This window comes from Solenopsis invicta, chromosome 4 (assembly GCF_016802725.1).
Source record: "Solenopsis invicta isolate M01_SB chromosome 4, UNIL_Sinv_3.0, whole genome shotgun sequence".
Taxonomy (NCBI): domain Eukaryota; kingdom Metazoa; phylum Arthropoda; class Insecta; order Hymenoptera; family Formicidae; genus Solenopsis; species Solenopsis invicta.
In genome coordinates, this window is record NC_052667.1 from 10,381,087 (window position 1) to 10,404,383 (window position 23,297).

Genomic DNA, 23,297 nt, shown 5'->3' on the forward strand with positions numbered 1-23,297 from the left:
TATTGAAAAGTGTTCATGCACATACAAACCCACCGACAGAATGTTTAAAATGCACAATAATAATTGTTGATTGTCAAGTTTTTCTAATACTGCTCAACCGAAATATCTTACAACATACGATACTAGACGCACACTGTTTAAAAGACAACTAACCAGTACGCAAGCATTTGGTCGACTGCCGGAGACCGTTACGTCGTTGAGGAGGGGAGCGCCCGGGTCTTTATACCTGAATGTCGGGTCGACCACAATATTGGATGCTCGGGACTCGTCGGATTTTTCAAAAGAATGTGTTTGTATGAATATATGATACTACACGCACACTGTTTAAAACACAACTAACCAGAACGCAAGCATTTAGTCGACTGCCGGAGACCGTTACGTCGTTGGGGAGCGCCCGGGTCTTTATACCTGGATTTCGGGTCGAGCACAACATTTAATGCTCGGGACTCATCGGATTTTTCAAAAGAATGTGTTTGTTTATGAGTATAGAAAGTTACAGCCACTTCGCAATTTTTTTGTTTATTTGACGATTTTCGGCTTAATTTGCCTGTACTATCAATCTCCAACGGCCGATGATCTGAGTTCCCTCTGTCTTCTTCTTATACCAAGCCGCTCAGAATCCTTAATTAACAATTACTTATACATACATCCATACCTTTACATTTTCCATTTCCTTTACATTTGCTTTCACAATTTCTATATCTATACCTATATCTATACCTGATCCTCTTGCTATCTTATATCCTAGTATACATTTTCCTTTGCTACTTCTTTCCTATACTATTATTTTTCTCATTGTCTTTGTACCTCTATACATTCCTTACAATTAATCTCCTTCCATTTATTCATTCTCACATTTAAAATATGCCATCCTTTCTCCATAAACCATATTCTGCCGTATTCCTAGCATTACCTGTCATATTTTTTTTCCTATAGCTGTTTCTGCCTTTGTTTCTATCGTCTTATTTCTCTAATATTTCTCCTATCACTCTTTCTCTTTGCACACCGTTACCCTTTTCGTTTTCTTTACCTTCCTTGTTTAATTAAACCGTTACCTTCCTACCTTACCAGTTCTCCCGGATTCTCCCGCCTCATTGTCCGCTCTAACCTATTTTTGTTCCTTCCTCTTATATATTCCAATATCTCCACATATCTTTTTCCCCTAATTCTGCATCCAATTACCCGTCTTCTCTACCTTCCTACCTCTTTAGTTCATACCTCTTTACTTTCCTAATTCTTCCTAATATACTACAACACTCATACTCAGCTTCACTTTTTCTCCATCCACATTCGCACGCCATCGCACCACCAAGTCCGACAAAATTTTAATAAAATTTTAATTATATTTTTTAGACAAGATAATTTTCTGCATTTAATAAAGATACATAAGAGTTTTAATAAGAATTCAATGTACTGAAATTTCAATGAAAAATTATTAATACCATTTACAGAAAAAGTAAAAAAAATTTTATGGAAATGTAATGAAACTTTGCAACAAATAAAATTGTAACCAAAAAAAGCGCAGATATTACATAATAATGAATTAATGATATTTTATTGAAATTAATAAATTTGTGATAAAATTTTGTTAAAATTACTGATCCAAATGTTATAAAATGAACATAAAAGTCGACAAAATGTAACTGAAATTTCATTTAAATTTTATTAAAATTTTTCCATGCAAAAATCCTATTTAAAATATTTTAAAAAATCTTTATTAAATTTTCACGGATAAAGTGTACAATAAATTCGTAAGCCGCATATGATTTATAATTTATTTTTAATATAACATTAAAATATACATAAATATTAGATTAATCATCAAATGTTTGACAGGAATTATTCATCGGTTTTTATCTTTCAAAAGCTGGGCTCCTTTCAGCAGATTATCGTACTGTGCTTATCTCTTAAATCCTATAATTATACACTCACTTAGCCGGCAGAGTGAAGTTCCCATCCATTTCAGTTTACTGTCCTTGGTAAGTAAGCGAATCTAAAGTTCTAAAAAGAGCAACTTGTTATTATTACAACTTTCTTTTATTTTCAGACTATCTTATTTATAGGATACTTTATAATTACTTATTTTTGCTCTTATTTATTGTCATTAATAATGGAAACACCATATAGTCTGTTGATGCGAAAAATCATTCAAACTCGCAGCAGAAGAAAATAAAAGTGGCGTAACAGTGAAAAATTGTAATAAAAATATTGTAACATAGTAATATAAATGACTTAATTAATCGCTTGTATCTGAAGATTATGTTCTGAATAAAATAAAATAAATTAATCTTTAACAATTTGAAGCACGATATCAAATATATATAATATCTTTTAGAAATAAAATAATTATTTCTTTCATTATATTAATTTCTTTACAACTTCATACCTAATAGGACTTTGAATCTCTGAATCCAAATCTGAAGTCAAAATTTCAAAATTTACGACAGTGTTTACTTGTAATCGATGCACTCTAAACTGTATACAATCTCTGTTCTTTCCTTGTGCTTAAGAAATTTTTATCAGTTTATTCGGGACGGTGAAGAATGCATTAAGACCGTATTTGTTAAGACTGTAGCTGATAATCTCATTAAATCATCAATTCATTGTAGTGTTTACACCTTCTAACGTTAAAGTAACCAATATTTACATTGACTACATTCGTTGTATTCCGACAGTACCTTAATCCTCCAACTCATACTTTTTGATTATGTTATTCAGAAAGCAATTGTTATTCAAATTATTTTTTTACTATCTTAATATTTTCTTTGTGATTTATGACGTTATCTAATAATAAAATCATTCTGTCAACTAAATTAATAACTGTATTAGTTTCGAATTTGAATGGATAAGTGGAGAAAAAATTCACATATTGATCGAAAAACGTAAATTTTCGAAATAAATTTTTTATCAGTTTATTATTATTCCTAATGACCATAATGTCTGAAAATCAGGGCTGGCAAACCTTTAAAATAAAATATTTAAAACAGTGTGTTTAAAACTTGTTTAAAACAGCCCAGTGAGAAATGACAGGTTGAAAAAACGTCTAATCAACGTTTAATAAACCAGTTGATATAGACGTTTAAAATTTGGTCGATTAGACGTGACCTCTTTGTGACACCAAAATTAAACGACTATTAGATGTCTTCCATAAACTCTCTATAAATATTTTCTTCGAAATATTTGCATAACTATTATATTATTGCACCACACGATCTCAATGAACAAAACAATATTTTTGTAATATTTTAAAAAACATTTTTCCAAAAAAAAATTCTCCTGTATTTCTTTTTGGAAATTTCCGAGCGATCACCCATCCAAGTCGCGAATCCGGTGAACGTTGCTTGACTTCCATGATCACTGCGAACTGATCCTTCATGATGACCTGTAAACACTTTGTAGTCATATGTGTAAATAACTGGTAGATCAGATCAATATATGTTATCGAAAAGATGAAACACGTATAATTAAAGAATATTATTTATAAAAAAATATATAAAATTGTTTTTTTACTATTTTCACAAATGCGGAATAGAATCTGGAATAACTTTTCTGTTATTCGTTTAAATAAGAATGCTAGAAATTATGTGTCAATATAATACAATAATTAAATTAAATATGAAAAAATTTTGGGAAGTCAGGTTTATAAAAAACGTCTAAAGACATCTTGCATGACCCAATTTTCAACTTTATGTTATCTGAATAAAAGAAGAAAATAGTGACGTTAATTATTCTAGTTAATTATATATTTGCAAAACTACATCTAATAGAAACGAAATTTTCGAATGGCTAAAAAGTATTTGAAATACTTATTAGTATCAATTATTGACGTTGAATAGACGTCTTTTCAACTTATTAATATCAATATTAATATCAATCATCTACGATATAGACGTCGAATAGACATCTTTTCAACTTATTATATCAAGCATCAATGACATAGACATCGAATAAACTTTTATTTAACTTATCATTTCTCACTGGGTGTTCGGGGTCGTGATATCCGCCAAACGTAAATTAATTGCTGCGTGTGTGGAGAGGGAGAGCGAAGGGCGAGAATGCGATATGAGTGAAAAAAAGTAACTTTAATTAATTAAAATTAAAGGAAGAACAAGAAGTAACACAAGATATGAACACAATTATGAGACGCGTGGCGCAATGCTGACCGAGCACAAATTGTGTGTGAGGGCTCGAGCTTTATTTCTTATATACGCATGCAAGCACGAATCTCTTGTTTAATGCTCTCCGAGCTGCAAATTATTGCCTTCTATAATAATGTTTCTAGACCATTACCATATTTGGCAATGTCGTGTAGCCAAATCAATGGCTCTTTCTTTTATCTCACACGCGTCATCTAAACGGTGCTCCAAATAAATGTAATTATTTATTGTGATACAAAATTAACGAATTTAACGTAGATAAACTGGAGCAGTATCTTGAACACTGGGAGTGAGCTTTGTTTTAAACACTTTTCTTTTAAACAGTTTTAAACAATAACACAGCCACACAAAAAGAAAAAGTGTCATGTGCGAGAAATTAGACCTATGTATCCCTACGTATTTTGACGCTCTGAAACTGAATATGATTACAGAATTTTTACTCTCAAAAAATGACCAAAATTTTTTAAAATTACACTATTTTTCAAGGTAAAAAAAATCCTGACCTGATGGCGCAATTCTGAGATCATATTCGGTTTCAGAGCGTCAAAATACATAGGGATACATGGGTAAAATCTCTCAGACTTTCCTTATCCTCAAAAAATTGCCAACATTCCTTAAAATTACACTATTCAGCTCGGATCTTCCTTTAATTAAAAAATATCAAAAATGTTATGCAGGTTTTTCGTACATATTTTAAAGAGTAGTAGCTAAAGTAGTAGTAAATAGACTCTGAAACTCAAAGTTCCAAACTCGGGAGAGTTTTTGCTGTTCGATGGGTGTTCGGCCAAACAGCGTGGATCGGTGGACGGTTTGGGGGCGCTAAAATGAAGAAAATATATAAAAAATGCTTCAATCTTGAAATAAGACATCAAGATGCGAATTGGGTACCACACATTGTATGTAGTTGTTGTTATATAATGTTAGATCGTTGAAACAACAAATCTTCACAAAAATCAATGAAGTTTACAAGGCCTATGATTTGGAAAAGACTGCTTAATCGAAAAGAATGCTACATTTGCATGACTAATTCAATAGGTGTCAATAAAAAGAACAAGTCATATATCTGCTACGCAAATGTACAAACTGTTGAAACACCAATACTAGCACTTGATACTACAATCGAAATGGTTGAAGAAATGGACATAAGTAATGAACCTCCACCAGAAAGCACGGAAATCAAAGAATCTAGCGACAGAGATGACATAAACGATAGTAGTATTGATAGCTACGATGATAGTAAAGACAATGAAGATGCCTATTTAATAGATAAAAGAAAACAGAAAGTTATGAAAACGTTCACACAAAAAGAACTTAATAATTTAGTCAAAAATTTAAGATTGCCCAAAGATGCAGAATTTCTAGCCTCAACATTGAAAAAGAAAAACCTATTAGCAAAAAGTGCAAAGGTAAGCTTTTATCGAAATCGTAAAAAAGAATTTCGGGAATATTTCTCTAAAGACAAAACCTCTTTATTAGTATACTGCACCAACATTTCTGAATTGATAAATGCATTAAAACCAGGTTGCTACAAAGAAGAAGAGTCAGCACCGTAACAAGGCAGGGGCAACAGGGGCATTTGCCAAGGGCCTAGAACGAAGGGGGCCCTGAAATAAAACTGATAAAAAATGAAATTTTACCGCTATACTCTGCTATATTCAGTTTAAATGTTGGTATAGTCGTGAGCTAAAAGGTTGCAACACATTTTCTTCGATTGTTTTTGAAATGTAGACTTGCTCATTAAACGGCGAACGTCATTGGTTCTTACCTGTGGATCCAACCAATTAAGCATCAAACCATCTACCATCAAAAAAAATGTGTTGCTACCTTTTAGCTCACGACTATACATTTAGAGAGCCTATAATAAGAGAGTCGACAACTCGTCACGTGATCCGAATTGCGCTGATTGGCTTGAAAGCTTTGGCTTTTTTGGCATAAGTCAAATGGGTCCAGATAAGCTATTGTTTTTTAGTATTTTAGTGATTGTTATTGTGTCGCTTAGTTCCTAGATGATCTCGATATGTGTGTTGTTCAGATGGAAGATATAGTTTTCCACCTATTCTTCAAGGAAATCGTGTTTTCTATCTGGCAGCATTGCTTTGATGCTCTGTTCATTAAACAAGTGCTTGCAACGATCTACACATTTCGGGTCGATTCCTGAACCGACGTCCACTGCTTTCCCCACTACCGGGGCGAGCGGTAGTGGGGGAAGCAGTGGGCGTTGCTTCAGGAATCGACCCGAAATGTGCAGATCGTTGCAAGCACTGCTTAAACATTTGAAGGATTGAATCGCGACTGATGCGCGTTACCGGAATATTCCTGTTTATCTCATGTTGTGCCGTTTTTTATCGTTTGAATATAATATTAATACTGTCTGTTGGCTGATTAGACTTCAACGTTGATTCGATAAATAAATTTCGTTATTTTCGTATTTATGTTATTATGAAAACAGGTAAATTATATTATTAAATAATATAAATTTCATAAACACATTTATATATTTCAGGTTAAATTGATAAACTATTTTTTTGAATTTACTCTCTATTTTTAGTCTAAAATGTCCAAGCAATTATCGGGTGCGCAAAAAAGAAAATTAAACAAACGAAAATTAGAAGAAAGTAAATTATTATCCCAACAATTTGTTAAATGGCTAAGGAAAGAAGACGAAGAGCCTGCGCAAGAGACCAAATCTAGTACTGTTTTAAAAGATTCTTAACGATATATATATATCTTTATCAAGCATTTCTATGATTTTATTTTTGTGATTCTAGAAATTGGCATTTCATAACAGAGAAAGTGTGTATGCAAGACATCTATCTTATTCTATTTTACGTAAGATGTTAATAGAATAACCCATACAGCACAAAACTTGCAACAATATTGTTACAGCAATGTTACAACGTTGTAGCAATGTTGCAATAATATTTCTGCAGCCTTCTGTGCTGTATGGGAAGATAGATATCCTGCAAACGTATTTTTTTTCTCAATCATAAATTGCCATTTACAGAAATCACGTCATGGATAAAATGCCTGATCTACATATATATGTTGTTGATAATTATATTATATTGTAATTAACATCTATTATTTTAATAGATGATAATGTATGGGAAAACAAAGACACTGCACAAGAGGGGAAATCTACTGTTTCACAAGATACCATACACTTGCACACTAATATTTTAAAGGACAATGATACAGAGGAGAAGCCTACACAGAGCACTGCTTCACAAGTCAACAATGTCGCATTAAATTTATGCTCTATTACTTTAAACGACGATAATATTTCAAAAGAAATACTGCTAAATTATAACGATCCATATTCTTGGCCTGCTCTTACAAATACATTAATATATTCTCTTGTTAAACATGGCCCAGATCCAGGCAACAACATAAAGTTGAATACCTTAGTATCAAACAATTCAGGGCAAAAATTTACAAAAAATTGGTTTTATATTAAACAAACTAATGGAGAAATAATTGAAAGAAAATGGATGTTATATTCTATTAATCAAAATGCGATATTTTGTTTTCCCTGTATGCTTTTTGGACACGAATCTCATAATCTTTCAAATCCAAAAAAAGGATTCAATGATTGGAAACATCTTCATCCTGTTATTCCCCAACACGAGAATTCCTCTGAGCATCGCAACAATTATGTAAGATGGAAAGTGATGGAAAAAAATATAAGATCAGAAAATTTAATTGATGATTATTTAATGAATTTAATTAACAAGGAAAAAATGATATGGCGTGAAATATTAAAAATAATAATAGATGCTATTCTATTCTGCGCTAAAAATAATATTGCTCTTAGAGGTTCAAATGAAAAAATTGGTAATCCAAATTGCGGAATATTTTTAAATTTAATTGAATTTGCTAATCATTATAATATTACTTTAAAAGAACATATTGAAAAACATAAAAAGGTTCCGTTTCATATTTTTCACCCATTATTCAAAATGAAATAATAAAATTGATTGGCGATAAAATTAGAAATGAAATCATATGCAGAATTAAAAAAGCAAAGTATTTTACAATTTTATTTGACTGCACTCCTGATGCCTCAAGAAAAGAACAAATGAGTCAAATAATAAGATACATCCATGTTGACTCTAATGGTAAGGTGATGATCGAAGAAAGTTTTATTGGCTTCATTCAATCACATGAAAAAACAGGAGAAGGTTTAACAACTGAAATTTTAAATACATTAGAAGCCAATAAATTGGATATTTATGATGTCAGAGGACAAGGATATGACAACGGTACCAATATGGCTGGCAAATACAAAGGAGTACAAGCACGTATTTTGGAAATTAATAATTTAGCTTTATTTGTACCTTGCGCAGCTCATAATTTAAATTTAGTTGGTGTCCACGCTGTTAGTACAACGCCAGAAATGATCACTTTTTTTGGTACAGTGCAGAGATTATTTAATTTTTTCTCATCTTCAACAACACGATGGGAAATTTTAATGAAATCTTTAAAATTGTCACTCAAAAGTTCTTCTGATACAAGGTGGTCATCAAAGGCTAATGCAATAAAGTCTATGTTTACAATTATCCGAAGTGAAGAAAGGATTGGAAACGATTGCAAATGATTTATCAAATCCGGAAGCTGTATCAAATGCAAAAAGTTTACTATTACAAATTAATTACAGATTTATATGTACTCTTTCTGTGTGGAATAAAATTCTACAATGCATTGAACGAACAAATAAAGCATTACAACGGAAAGATATATCAATAGACCAAGTAACTAAATTAATTCAAGGATTATGTGGTACTATACAAAGACTACGAGAAATGGGTTTCGAACAAATTTTCCTAGAAGCAAAAAATTTGGCTGAAATAATGGACATAGAAATTGGATTTCCTGAAACACGAAAGAGAAAAGTCAAGAAAATAGAAATAGATGAAGCACCTGATGAAGGAAGTAATATGTCATCCGAAGAAATATTTAAAATGCAAATATATAATGTTTTTGATACTCTATTATCTCAACTAGATTGGCGTTATGAGCAATTAAGAACTATTTCTGATGATTTTTCTTTTCTCTATGGCTCATCTTTAGAATCAATGAGCAGTGTTGATTTACAGAAATCAGCTGCAGATCTTACTATTAAGTATAGTAAAGATTTAAATATGTAGGAATTTATAAACGAAATTCAAAGTTTTAAATTTGAAATCTCAACATTAATGCAAAATATTAAAACTGCAACTCCGCTTGATATTCTACAGACCCTTCATGATTTCGGATTAATGGAGTCATATCCGAATATCAACATTGCTCTCCGGATATTTCTCACTCTTCCTGTTTCTATTGCTTCGTGTGAAAGAAGTTTCAGTAAATTAAAATTGATTAAGAATTATTTAAGATCAACTATAGGACAAGAACGGTTATCCAATCTTTCAATAATTTCAATTGAATATAATATTAGTAAAAACATCAATTATGATGATATAATCGATAAATTTGCAGAAATGAAAGCTAGAAAAGTACAACTTAAATAATTATTTTCATTTATATGTATGTACAAGAATATTATTGTATGTATATTTTTTATTTATTCCAAATAATTTTTATAAACAATTATTACATTATAATATATTTGTTCATTACTATGTTTTTTTGAAAAAATTAGGGGGCCCAAAAATGAAACCTTGCCCAGGGCACATGAAAAGCTAGTTACGGCTCTGAGAAGAGTGGAGACTATTTATCGACTATACGTAGATTGAAGGCAGTTTTGCTCCATAATAGAAATATCTACGCATCTGTTTCATTAGCTCACTCGATAAGCATAAAAAAAAATTATGAAAATGTAAAAAAAGTTCTTGAAAAAATAAAATATGCAGAACATATGTGGCAAATATGTGGAGATCTTAAAATAACGTTTATGTTACTAAGCCAGCAATCAGGTTTCACAAAGTATCCTTGTTTTCTATGTCTATGGAACAGTAAAGATCGAAAGAATCACTATAAAAGGAAAGTATGGCTAGAAAGAAAAATTATGACACCTGGATGCATGAACATCATAAACGAGCCGTTAGTTGACAAAAGAAAAGTCTTATTTCCACCTAAAAAAACATGCATATAAAACTTGGTTTGATGAAACAGTACGTAAAGGTCTTGGACAAAGATGGCGAATATTTTCGATACCTAGGGCGAAAATTTCCATAAATTTCGGACGCCAAGTTGAAAGAAGTTATCTTCGATGAACACACAAATTTGTACATTATTAAAAGACGAAACCTTCATCACAACGATGAATGCAGTAAAGAAAACAGCCTGACTCAGCTTCAAAAACGTCACTGAGAATTTTCTAGGAAATCATAAAAGTGAGGATTACAAGAAGATGGTTGAGGAAATGCTCGCAAACTTTCAGAATTTAGGATGTCTTATGAATTTAAAATTACACTTTTTACATTTACATCTAAATTACTTCCCTGAAAACCTCGGTGACTATAATGAAGAACAAGGTGAACGATTTCATCAAGATATAAAAAAATGGAGCATAGATATCAAGGAAGATAGAATAGCTAGTAAATATGATAGCTGATTACTGCTGGTCATTGAAAAAAGATTTACCAAGGAGAGGAACGAAACGCAAGAGAATGCCATTAGAAAGAACTTTTGAGAACAAGAGAATGCGCTATAACAAGATATAAGCTCCTTTATTTGAACATCAAATTAACTTTTTCTCCCCCGGGTTTGGAACTTTAGGTTTGGAATTTTAGGTTTGACAGTCTATTTACTATTACTTTAGCACTTTAAAATATATAGGAAAAACCTGCATAACATTTTTGATGTTTTTAATTAAAGGAAGATCCGGGCTAAACAGTGTAATTTTAAGGAATGTTGGCAATTTTTTGAGGATAAGTAAAGTGTCATGTCTGAGAAATTTTACCCTGTATCTCTATGTATTTTGACGCTCTGAAACCGAATATGACTTCAGAATTACGCCATCAGATCAGGATTTTTTTTTACCCTCAAAAAATGGCCAATATTCCTTAAAATTACACTATTTTTCAAGGTAAAAAGAAATCCTGACCTGATGACGCAATTCTGAGATCATATTCGGTTTCAGAGAGTCAAAATACATAGGGATACATAGGTCTAATCTCTCGCACATGACACTTTTTTCTTTTTGTGTGGCTGTGTAATTTAAAACTATTTAAATTATAGCAAAATAAAGCATAAATTATTTGAAAAAAAAATTATGAATAAAAAACAAATACTAATAGATAAGTTGCAAAAAATATTTTTTAATGTTCTATTTATGTTTATAAATATTTCTGTTATACAGACTCAGTCTCATGTTCAATTTCATCAACTTTGATTTTTTTGTTTAATGCCTTTAAAACTGTTACTAATTTTGCAGCTTTGCTGTACCTAATCTGTTTCTTAAGGGAGGATTCTGGTTTAGGAGACCGAGAAAACAAACGATTTTTACAATTTTTTTCTATAGGAAAAATAATATTAATAGTTTTAAAACTTTTTGCATGTTTTAGTACAACTATTGTAGAGTGTAAAAAAATTTTTTTATTACAAAAAGCAATGTTATGTATAAACAAATAAATATTGAATTTTAGGCGTTGCCGTTGTTTGTGTACCCTCTTAAAAGTTTAATTCTTATCTGAAACAAAAAAACAATAAATATTTACAATTTGTATATAGAGTTATTCTATAAAAACCTAAAAAATTTTTAAATTACATATAAATTAAAACTTTGTGCTATTTTGAAAAAAAAATTTTGATTTTTATTAGGTAACGTTCATCATTTTATGCAAAAAAAAATAGTTATTGTTGCTTATTCTTTTAGGTTCATGTGAGGTTGTTAGTTATATCAGAAGGTTGCACAAATGAGCACACGCTCTAAGTTACAACGTATTCCTTTAATATATTATTTCTCAATGCAATTGTAATTGCGTATAATCTGCATTTATTATCTTTGGTTTTGACTTAGGCGACGCCCGAAGGTGCCTGGAAAAAATCGGTCAGTTGCCGAATGAGTTTCTTATCAGTTTTTCTTTTTTCTGCTTCTTCTTCTTTTGCTTCTCCACGTCGAGGAAATGCCCTGGTGTTTTCGGACGAAGAGAACGAGGAGACGGAGCAACTGGGACGACAGCAACACTCTTGAGCTTCAACGGAGTGCCTGAGGTGGACGTAGTAGGCGACGTCTGAGTGACGCTGGTCTCTCGTGTTGGACGTAGCGAACCGGCGTCGAGGGTCGTCGTGTGGCTTCCACAGGTCAAACTCTTGTAGCACCCAGGAGAAGAACGTAATACCTTTGTCAAGCATTTGTACCTCTTGACATCATCCGAGCAAATGCAGCCCGGACAATCCGGATGCGGGTTAAGACTGGGACGGTCCCGCCGAAGACGTCTGCGAGGCAGTTTGACGTGCCAAGAAGCTCTTCGACCAAAAGAGTTGAGAGCCCTGAAGGGAGCGCGCCTCCCCAATCAGCACACAATATTTAAATAATGTTTTTAAAAACATTTAAAAAACATTTTTAAAAACATTTATAAAAACATTAAAAATAATGGGTTAAGTGCCCTTTTTTTCATTAAAAAAATGTTTATTTTAACATTAAAAAAAATGTTTTTCAAATATTATAAAAACGTTTTTAAAACATTTAAAGAAAACGTTTATTAAACGTTAAAGAAAAGTTCTTTTTAACGAAGCATAAATGAGCAAAACAATATTTAAAAAGCTTTTGCAATAAAAAAATTTTTCAAAAACGTTAAAATTAGTGGATTTACACCCCTTTTTACATTAAACAATTTTTTTTAATATTGAGATTTTTTTCTTAAGAATTTTTTTCTCGGAAATTTCCACGCGGTCACCCATCCAATTTGCGACTTCAGTGAACGTTGTTTGACTTTTATGATCGCTGCGAACTGATCTCTTGTGATGATCTGTAAACACTTTGTGTGTATGCACATCACTGATAGATCTAGTCAATATGTTCGAAAAGACAAAATATATATAATTAGAGTATATTATTTATTTAAATATATATAAGTTAATTTTTTACTGATTTTTATAGATGTTATTGAAACATTTTTTAAACAAATTTTAAATTTAATAATAATTGAAAAATAAAGAGCTTAAATGTTAAATAAATAATAAATAAACATAATTTTATAGAGATGAAAAATAAGTAAAAAAATTAATATTAAATAAACATTAAATAAATATTAAATAAACATTTAAGAAATGCTTACTAAAATCATTTTTTCAATTAAATAATTCATAAAAAATAAATACTTAAACAATAATAACAATATTAAATAAATAGTTAAAGAATATTTAATAATTATTTTAAAAAAATAAATAATTATTAAATTAATATTCAATAAATGTAAAATTAATGTTTTTGAAATTGTTGTTTCAAATAAAAAATTAATATAAAATGAATATTAAATAAATGTTAAGTAAATGTTAAATTAATGTTTTTATAAACGGTTTTTTTAAATAAAAAATTAATGTAAAATAAATATTAAATTAATGTTGAATAAATGGTAAATTAATGTTTTTAAAACATGTTTATTCAAATGAAACAATGATGTAAAATAAATATTAAATTAATGTTGAATAAATGTTAAATTAATGTTTTTAAAAAAATGTTTTTTTAAATGATAAATTAATGTGAAATAAATATTAAATTAATGTTTAATAAATTTTAAATTAATATTTTTAAAAAATGTTTTTTTAAATAAAAAATTAATGTAAAATAAATATTAAATTAATGTTTAATAAATGTTAAATTAATGTTTTTAGAAAATGTTTTTTCAAATAAAAAATTAATGTGAAATAAATATTAAATAAACGTTAAATAAACGTTAAATAAACATTTTCCCAAATCATTATTTTAAATATTTAGTTAATGTTAAATAAATGTTAAATAAACGTAAAATAAATTTTAAATAAATATTTTTTCTAAATCATTATTTCAAATATTTAATTAATGTTGAATAAATATTTAATAAATATTTAATAAATATTTTTGTTATAATAAATTGTACAATGAAAAATTAATATTAAATAAATATTAAAAAAACATTTAAAAAATATTGTGTGCTGATTGGGTCGGGTTACACCAGATAGAGGGCTTGGAAAGGAGCGCGCCTCTGTTAACGTTTCTCGTGTACACAAAATTGAAGAAAATGCAAAAGACTGATTTCAAGAAAAATGCGTTTAAAGTTTTTGGTGTAAAGAAATTGTAGTTATTGAGTACTTACAATGCTTGGAAGCTAATCTGCTATTTCAGGGGCATACAGTAACCCCTCAACTTCCTCATTAAAATCAATTTGAACTATTCGAGCCATCCTACAAGCTATTCAGGCTTCTTTTGTCTCTGCTGTCAACGCTTCTGCCTTGTTATTTGTTGTGCATCATATATATTTGCATAATGGTGCACTTTGGTCCAATAAAGATATCCATTCCGTTCATTACTTCTAAGGTAGCAGAATAACCTTCATTAAAAACGCCGGCAGCAAGAAAAGCGGCGATTTGAATAATTGTTATCCTGCCATTAAGATGTTTTAGCGCCAGTTTCCATATAGTGAAATTGAAACTTTCATTTGCGTTTTGAACATGTCCACCCAGACATTGCATTAATAAATCTTTTGATAAATCCGAAATACATTTGAATTAGATGTTTTTCGACATTTGGATGGAATAGAGGGGGATAATAATAGTTTTCCAATTTATCCGCCGCCTCCAACTTTGGACGGGATCCGATAGCGCACGGTGCGATAGCCCACCAACTAATCAACTTAACTTATCTAACCCAAACAACGGAAAAACTCTAGGCATCGGTCGTTGTGAGTGGTGGTGGGCTATTAATCCCGTGCGCTATCGGGATCCGCCCTCCAACTTTCTATACTCGCTCCAACTTTCGACTCCTGCCAGATATTTGTCGTGCCGCGGGTTTTCATTTGTTGAGCAAATGCTCTAACGATGCCCACATTGAATTTTTCATGTTGAACACAGAACTTATATTTCTCCTTATTGCAAAACTATAATATTTGGTAAGCTTTTTGATTAGTCAATCTGTCAATTTCCCTTTACCGTATATATAAATGCTAACTTGTACTTGTCTAAGAAACGTGTTTTATCGATGAATAGAAGCAAACGACTAAGAGGCGGAGCGCGCTTCGAATCTTGCCCGTTTACCTGCGCGCCTGTTATAAGCTCTATATCTACCAAAGGACTCCGAATTTCGCTCTACAATTTTAGGAATATAGGGATACTAAACATGGTTCACTTTTACCGACAAAAAACGATTAATTTTTTGTCAACCCTTTCTTCTAATTACATTTACAGATTTCAAAACCCTTACCCACAATTAAAGTATAAACATTAATGTACCTCACAGCGATCCACTTTATGCCGAAAACGTTAAAGAGTAACATTAAATTTGGACCATTTCTTGGACCTCAAATTTCGAACATTCTTTTATGTCAAATTGTATAATATATATATATTACATTTTATTACTTATTTTTGTAATAAGCTTAACTTAATATTATTTTACCTCGCAGAGTAATGAATTGTTTGTTGCCGTCCAATTTAATATTCTCATGTTTTTCACCCATAGAGCACGACGTTCACTGTTTCTGGGAAACACTTTCATTAAATAACCTTTGGCCTCTGAATTATTACAAAATGGGGCTAAACACCCACCCATTTTTTAATATTCTTTTATTTTTAACGTTAACGCACGTTTTTAAGAAAATAATACTTGCTGCTTGACGTGAGAAGGTTAGAGCGTACCTGAAGATTAAAAGAGAGGCACCATATATACGATCATGCGACGCGAGACCAAATACCAAACTCATTTTTATGACAAAATTTGAGTCTACTTTTGCTACCCAAAGTTTGGTCTCCTTTTCCTACTTTATGGTTACAGGCTTTTAATGTAATCGAACATTGGATGAATATAAATAAGTTTGATTCTGTTGTGATTGATTCTGTCCATGGGAAAATTTTCCAAACTAAGAAGTCACCACTTTCTACATACTCGCAGTTCATGATTAATAAAACCACTAGAACTTATTGGTCGTTACGTTAATCATGAACTGTAAGTATGTAGAAAGATAGCGACCTCTCAGTTTAGAAAATTTTCCCATGAACAGAACCAAACACGCTGGGTGTACACCCAGCATACGATACATTTTGACTACTTTATTAGTTGAGATGGGTGAAACACAATTGAATAAACTTCAGATAGCTCAAAACTGTGCCATGAGAGTAATTCTGCAGTGCAATAGATTTACCAAAATTGAACACATGCTACATGCCTTACAATTCATGTCTGTAAGGCAACGGTTATGTTATAACGTTAATGTATTTATCTTTAAAATATTAAATGGCATGGCTTCAGAGGCGTTAAACAATAAAATAAAGATAGTGGGAGAAGAATGCGATAGACAAACGAGGCAAACAGGAAACTTAGTAGTAACTTTCCATAAAACTAGAAGTACTCAAAAAAGCCTTTTTTATTAAGGTATAAAAATGTATAATTTGTTATCCATTGTGATTAAGCATTGTAGAGAATTAGTAGCGTTTAAGAGATTATTAAAAGAATATATATCAGTTAATGTTAATATATAGTTAATGTATGTATAATAATTGTACAAGAAATAGCTGCGCATGCTAAAATAAAGGTCAATCAATCAAATCAATCTCTCTCTCTCTCTCTCTCTCTCTCTCGCTCTCTCTCTCTCTCTCTCTCTCTCATCATGCGTGATAGAGACTCGGCCAGGAGAGCATATCGCCGATGCCCTTCTCCCGCCAATCTGGCTGCTTTTCGTCTTTTACGTAATCGAGTGAATGTTCTCTTGGATGCTGCCAGAAATGACTACCACAGTCGGCGCTTTAACACTGCACCCTCTCCTGCGCGTTTGTGGTCTAAGCTCCGATCACTGGGCCTAACCAAATCACGGTCCTCCACTTTGCCCCTTGATCACTCCCTTGGCCAACTCAATTCCTTCTTCTTCACTGCTCATCTTCCTCTCCTCTCTCGCCCACCCCTTCCTTCCCCACTGCCTATCCCTTGTCCTTCTCCATCGGCCACGCTATCTGATCCGTCTTCCTTCTACTTTCTCCACATTACTCCCAACGTCCTTCACAAAGCGCTCACTCGGCGCTCGTCCAACATTGCTGGACCTGACAACCTCGGTCGGCGTTTCATTCTCGACTATCTTCCTGTCACGTTTCACCTCATCCTTGAATTCCTTAACCTATCACTGAACTCCTCTATCTTCCCTTTCTCTTGGAAGCGCTCCCACATCATCCCTCTTCCCAAGGTCAAGTCTCCCTCCTCTCCTTTCGACTATCGTCCCATCTCTCTACTCTGCTTCCTTTCCAAGGTCCTCTAACGCATCGTTTTTTATCAACTATCCTCCCACCCGTCCTCTCTCCATCTCCTCGATCCTCTCCAGTGGTTTCCGCCGCGGATGCAGCACGCAAACGGCGCTCGTAAAGCTGGCGGACGACGTTAGGCAGGCTGTCGATCGCAGAAAGGTCACCCTTCTCATCTTATTCGATTTTTCAAAGGCCTTCGACTCTGTCAGTCACGAGCTGCTCTTGCGCAAGCTTCCGCGCTTTGGCATCTCTCATCCTGTCCTTCACTGATTCGAGTCGTACCTATCTTGCAGGTCTTAGCGTTTTCGTGGTCTTGACAGCTTTTTCTCCTGGTCTTCTATCCAAGCTGGCGTCCCTCAGAGTTCCATCCTCGGTCCCCTGCTCTTCGCCCTCTTTATTGACAATCTGCGGACAGTCGTTTGCTGCAGTCAACACCTTCTGTATGCGGACGATCTGCAGATCTACCTCGACTTTTATCCTGCGGACCTCGAGCAGGCGCTGAAGAGGATCAGGGAGGATATCTCGGCGATTGAGCGGTGGGCTCGCGCAAATTGCCTGACCTTAAACGCCAAGAAAACCAAGGCTATACTTCTGGGTAGTGCTCGCTACGTTAATACCATCCAAGCGAACAACGATATTGCTCTCGAGCTTGACGGTACTCCCGAGATCACTGATCAGGTAGTCAATCTCGGTCTGACCCTCACCACGCTCAATTGGAACGCGCAGGTTAAATCCGTATCTCAGCAAGTAAACGGCGTCTTGTGGCGTCTAAAGTATTACAAACACTGCCTGTTGCGTCCTCTGTGTCCTCTTTGTGATCTTTCCCTATTTCGATTACTGCTCTATTGTCATGATCGACATCACCGGACAGCTTAGCATTAAACTTAGGCGGCTGATGAACGCATGCGTGCGTTTTATTTGTGACCTCCGCTGGGATGACCACGTCTCTCCCTATTACTCTCAGGTAGGTTGGCTACAAGCGGACGACAGAAGATCCTATCTTCTCGGCTGCTTTATCTTTCTTATCCTCCACACCGGCATACCTTCCTATCTTGCCTGTAAGTTATCGCCGTGTCGCAGGCCCAGAGCTACCACAAGAGCCTCTCCTCTGGATCTCGCCGTACCTACTTGTCGCACTTCTACCTTCCAGCGCTCTTTTACCGCAGCAGCACCCACCTTTTGGAACTCTCTTCCCATCCGTATACGTGGCGCCAATTCGTTTGACTCTTTCTAACGGGACCTTTTCCGCTTTCTACAGCAACGAGGGGCACCTCAGCCCCTGGATTAATCTATTTATTTACCCTGTTCCTTACTTGGCTACTCTAATGCATGTATATATCCGTTTTTGCTTATCTTTATTCTTTATTTTTTTTCTCTACTGCTCTTTTGCTAAATTTTCTATGTCTATGTTACGCACATATTTCTGTGTCTTTATTTACGCATATATTTTCTATGTCTTTACTTACGCATATATACATGTAAACACATACTCATCCCTTGTAGAAAAATACTACTGAGCACTACTAGTGCATAGTAGTATTTTGAGGCACTACGACACTACTGCACCACTACACTACACTATACTACACTGGACTACTGCACTACGACACTACTGAACACTACCACACTACTGCTCCAGTAGTGCAGTAGTGTTCAGCAGTATTAAGTAGTGCTAAGATATTCTGTAGTTCTTATTTTGTTTTATAAGTTGTTTTTAATACATGTTCGAAAAATGCTATTCTTAAATGTTTAGAACGTTATATCTGTAATAAAATTATGAAATTTAAAAATAACGTGATTCTGAGAAAATATTAAATTTGAATATAACATAATGTATACATATGATGTTTGTATAAATATTACACAAAAAATTTAATTTATGACTCCAAATATTTATATTCTAAAAATTACAAAAAGTTACTAAAAAATCAAATGTTACAAAAATGTTACAAAAGGTTTTTACAGAAGCAATAAAGCGGTAAATATAAAAATTACAAAGATATATAAACATTTATAGAAAATAACACTAATACAAAATATTATGTACAACAATACAAAATATTATGTTTTCTGTTTTTGTGGTAGCCGGTTCCTCGGGCATGCGTTGTTGCATTTACGCTTGACAGCGTCCCGAAACTTTTTCTCATCGTCATTTCCAGGTGAAAATTTATTGAAGACATAAGCTAAAAAGAAAAGAACATTGCAGACATATTTCGTGTATATTGCAAAAAAGCGAAATTTATACATAACAATTAAAGTGATAATTTAATTAGAATTATGAATGAATTAGTTTGAAATTAATATAACAACGTAAAAATTTCTGTGATATTTTCTCTGAAAATTTCTGTGATATTTTCTCTGAAAATTTGTTAAAATTGATTCAATTTTCAGAAAAATTTTAAACAACATTCTGTGAGTTTAAATTTTCTGAAATTGTACAACAATTACATACCTCTAATTGCCGCAACTTTCTATGGATCCAGTATTTGTTTTTTGGCAGCCTTGTTTGAAAATTTGGACTTTGTACCCGGCAAAGAGGAAATTGCCAATTCCTCCTTCGAAAATAGTACATCTAATAGGTCACAGACCAATTTCTCCATAGTGTCGTGGTTACATTTCTGTAACAACTTTGTCAACACTTTGCATGGCCAAGGTCCTCCAAGGTCAGTTGTCTATACAAAAAAATATAAAAAATGGTACCTATAGGCAATATACAAGTATGGATGATTCTTTCTGAAATAGGACAAGAAAAAGAAACCATTTTTGAAACCAATTGACACATTTTAAAACGTTCAGTACGAAGTAAAAAAATGTAATGCTTATTTAGAAATAAATTAATGTTGTCTATAATTTAATGTAAAATAAGGTCATATGATTTTTTCCATAAAATTATTTTTTGTAAAATTACGACATTTATTTACAATTCTAGTTGCCGTGCAATGATAAATGAAATCTGAAAACTTACAAGGCATACAATTTTATTATTTATAGAAAATGGTAACAATAATCATAAATTTGTTCATTATTTGTATATCATTAAAGGGGCGAGACTCAAATACCTACAGTTCAGTTATCCAAAAATCCTAACGGATACCGGAAAATACCCATACGTTCATTTACTTTAAGGTTTGTTTGTAATTTATAATATTAACGTATTGAATTTGTTTTAAAATGTAAATATAATGAACGTGTATAATTAATTGCTACTCACGTCTTCATTATGTGGCTCGCTTGTATCTTTATGAATAGCAGATAAAATATCATCATTATTATTGTCCTGCGATCCCGGGGGTTGAGCTACCTATCGGGCGCGTCTCCGGGTGGCGGATAGGAGAACGGCCGGAGGGGCCCGAGTCCCCCAGGGATAAAATCCTGTGTGGGATTAGGGTACCTCCGGTCAGTGGCGGCTATAACTGGTCTCCCAGGTGTAAAACCCTGCGTGGGGTCAGGAAGGCCGCTACCGCGGACCAGTTCCCTAAGCCAAGCTGTAAGCTATCGTGGCGATGGCTGCGTGGCACTGAGGGAGCAGTGTCTTGAACGATGCCTCTGGGGCACCAGGCGACACCCCAGAATAATAGCCTTACCTACGCATGCGGGGCTCTGTGTGGGCGGACCTTTTGTTCCCTAGCTACTCGTGGGACTCATATGGATTTTGACCAACTCAAGAACGTAGTAACGGAGATGGAGGGCTCGCAGTGCGGGACTTCCAGTGCGGAGGCGGCGGAGGGGGTTGCGGACGGGGCTCATCTGGGCTCTGGAGGCGCCACCGCCGTCGGCTCTGGCACACAGGCGGAGGCGGTGGGTGCGGATGTGGCTCGTCCGGGCTCCAAAAGCGCCACCGTCTTAGAGAAAAGCTCCGCGCCAGCGGCGGGCTCTCTTGGCAAGAGAAACCGCTCTGGTGCGGAGAAAAGAAGGGCCAAACGGGAACGAGAAAGGTCTCAGTGCGGGACCTCCTCGGGCACCGTGACCTCCCTAGTAGCAACGCCGAGGGAGAGGGAAGGGCACGCCGGCGGCAAACGCCGGAAGGGCTCCACAGACACTCCCCCTTCGGCGGAAGGACCCGCTAAGAAGCATAGGGCTCAACATACTGGGACCTACGCCGAGGCGGCGGACCCTTTAACAAGGGTTATCATCCCCGAGGGTTATCCCGAGGAGGAAATTACTGCTGAGCGGCTGGCTCTTTTGAAGCTGGCCGTCAGCAGGGCAATCAGTGGGATCCGGGAAGGACCCATTCCATGCTTCCGCCGTACCTTCCTTAGAGGAGGGGCCGCGGTAGTTTTAGGCAGGGATGAGGCGTCCCTAGTCTGGCTCGCTGAGCAGATGGGGGGCATCTCTCCCTGGGAAAACGCCAAGCTCAAGGTGGTGGGCCCGGAGGTGCTTCAAAGGCAGGGCCGTGGTCTGGGTCCCGGGGGCTCCCGATGAACCGGCCGCGGTCCTGGAGCGGCTAGAGAGGCAGAATCCTGGGCTCAGCACCGGGAGCTGGAAAATCATGGCTGAGAACGTAGGGGCTACCAGGGATGGTAGGAACCTGGTTCTCAGGATTCCAGAGTCCAGCGTCCTCAAGCTGAAGGCGCTGGACTTCAAGCCCTACCTCGGGCTCGACCAAGTCACCTTCAAGGTGCGCGGGGCCCAAGGTGGGGATAGGGAGGGCGAGAAGGGGCCCCCTATGGACGAATCGTAAAATTCGATCGTCCCGGGGTAACCCTTACTCAAATTAACTTGCACCACAGCAAAGGGGCCTCGGCGATTCTGTCAAGGAAACAAGCTGCGGTGCACACAGCCATCTCACTGATACAAGAGCCTTGGCTTGTCCGGGGCCGCATCAGTGGCGTGGCAGCATGCGGGAGGTTATTTAAGCCTCCAATAGCCGAAAAGCCCAGAGCCTGCGTTGCGGTGAAGGGCGTTGACGCTCGACTAATCCCGCATTTATGTTCCAGAGATGTGGTGGCGGTCGAGCTCGATTCCCTGGGAAGCAGGAGGAGGGTGGTGGTGTGCTCCGCGTATTTTCCCCATGATGAGGGGGCCCCACCGCCGCCGGAACCGGTGACCAGACTGGTAGAGTACTGCCAGAGGGAGCGGCTTCCCCTGATAATGGGTTGCGATGCTAACTCGCACCACACGGTCTGGGGTAGCACGGATACCAACGATAGAGGTAGGAAGCTGTTAGAATTTCTAGCGTCGACGGACCTGGAGATTCTCAACAGAGGTAACGAGCCCACCTTTTGCACGGCGGTGAGGAGAGAGGTTCTCGACCTTACTGTCTGTTCTAGGTGCATATCGAGGGACGTGATCGGATGGAGGGTCTCGCGCGAACCTTCACTGTCAGACCATAGGCAAATCACCTTCAAGCTGGCCTGGGCTAGAGGGGAGGTGACGACGTTCAGGGACCCCAGAAGGACCGATTGGGACTCCTATCGGGCGGACCTGAAATGCCATCTCGAGGGCTTCCCAAGGAGGCACGGGACCGAGGAGGAACTGGAGCTCTGCGTGGATCATCTGCAGAGGGCTCTGGTGGAGAGCTATGAAAGGAACTGCCCAGAAAGGGCGGTCAAGAATTCCAGAGGCAACTCCTGGTGGAGTCCTAAGCTGCAGGAGCTCAGAAATGCGGCTCGGAGGGCCTGGAATAGGGCCAGGAACACGGGCCGCCAGTCGGACTGGGAACTTCACAGAAGGGCCCAGAAAGACTACAGAGACTCCGTGGTAAGGGCAAAGAAAAAGAGCTGGAAAGAGTTCTGCGAGTCGGTAGAGGGCGTGCCCGAGACCGAAAGA

General features: G+C 35.5%; 1 protein-coding gene across 1 annotated transcript in view; it reads left to right on the top strand.

Moving 5' to 3' along the window:
* LOC120357510 (nose resistant to fluoxetine protein 6-like) overlaps positions 1-2,112 on the top strand; it is a 64,910-nt gene extending 62,798 nt beyond the window's left edge. Inside the window, exon 7 of the mRNA XM_039448025.1 lies at positions 1,837-2,112. Coding sequence (XP_039303959.1) covers positions 1,837-1,997 — 161 coding nt within the window. The 3' untranslated portion in view covers positions 1,998-2,112. The remainder of the gene's footprint in view (positions 1-1,836) is intronic.
* Positions 2,113-23,297: the final 21,185 nt, after the last annotated feature.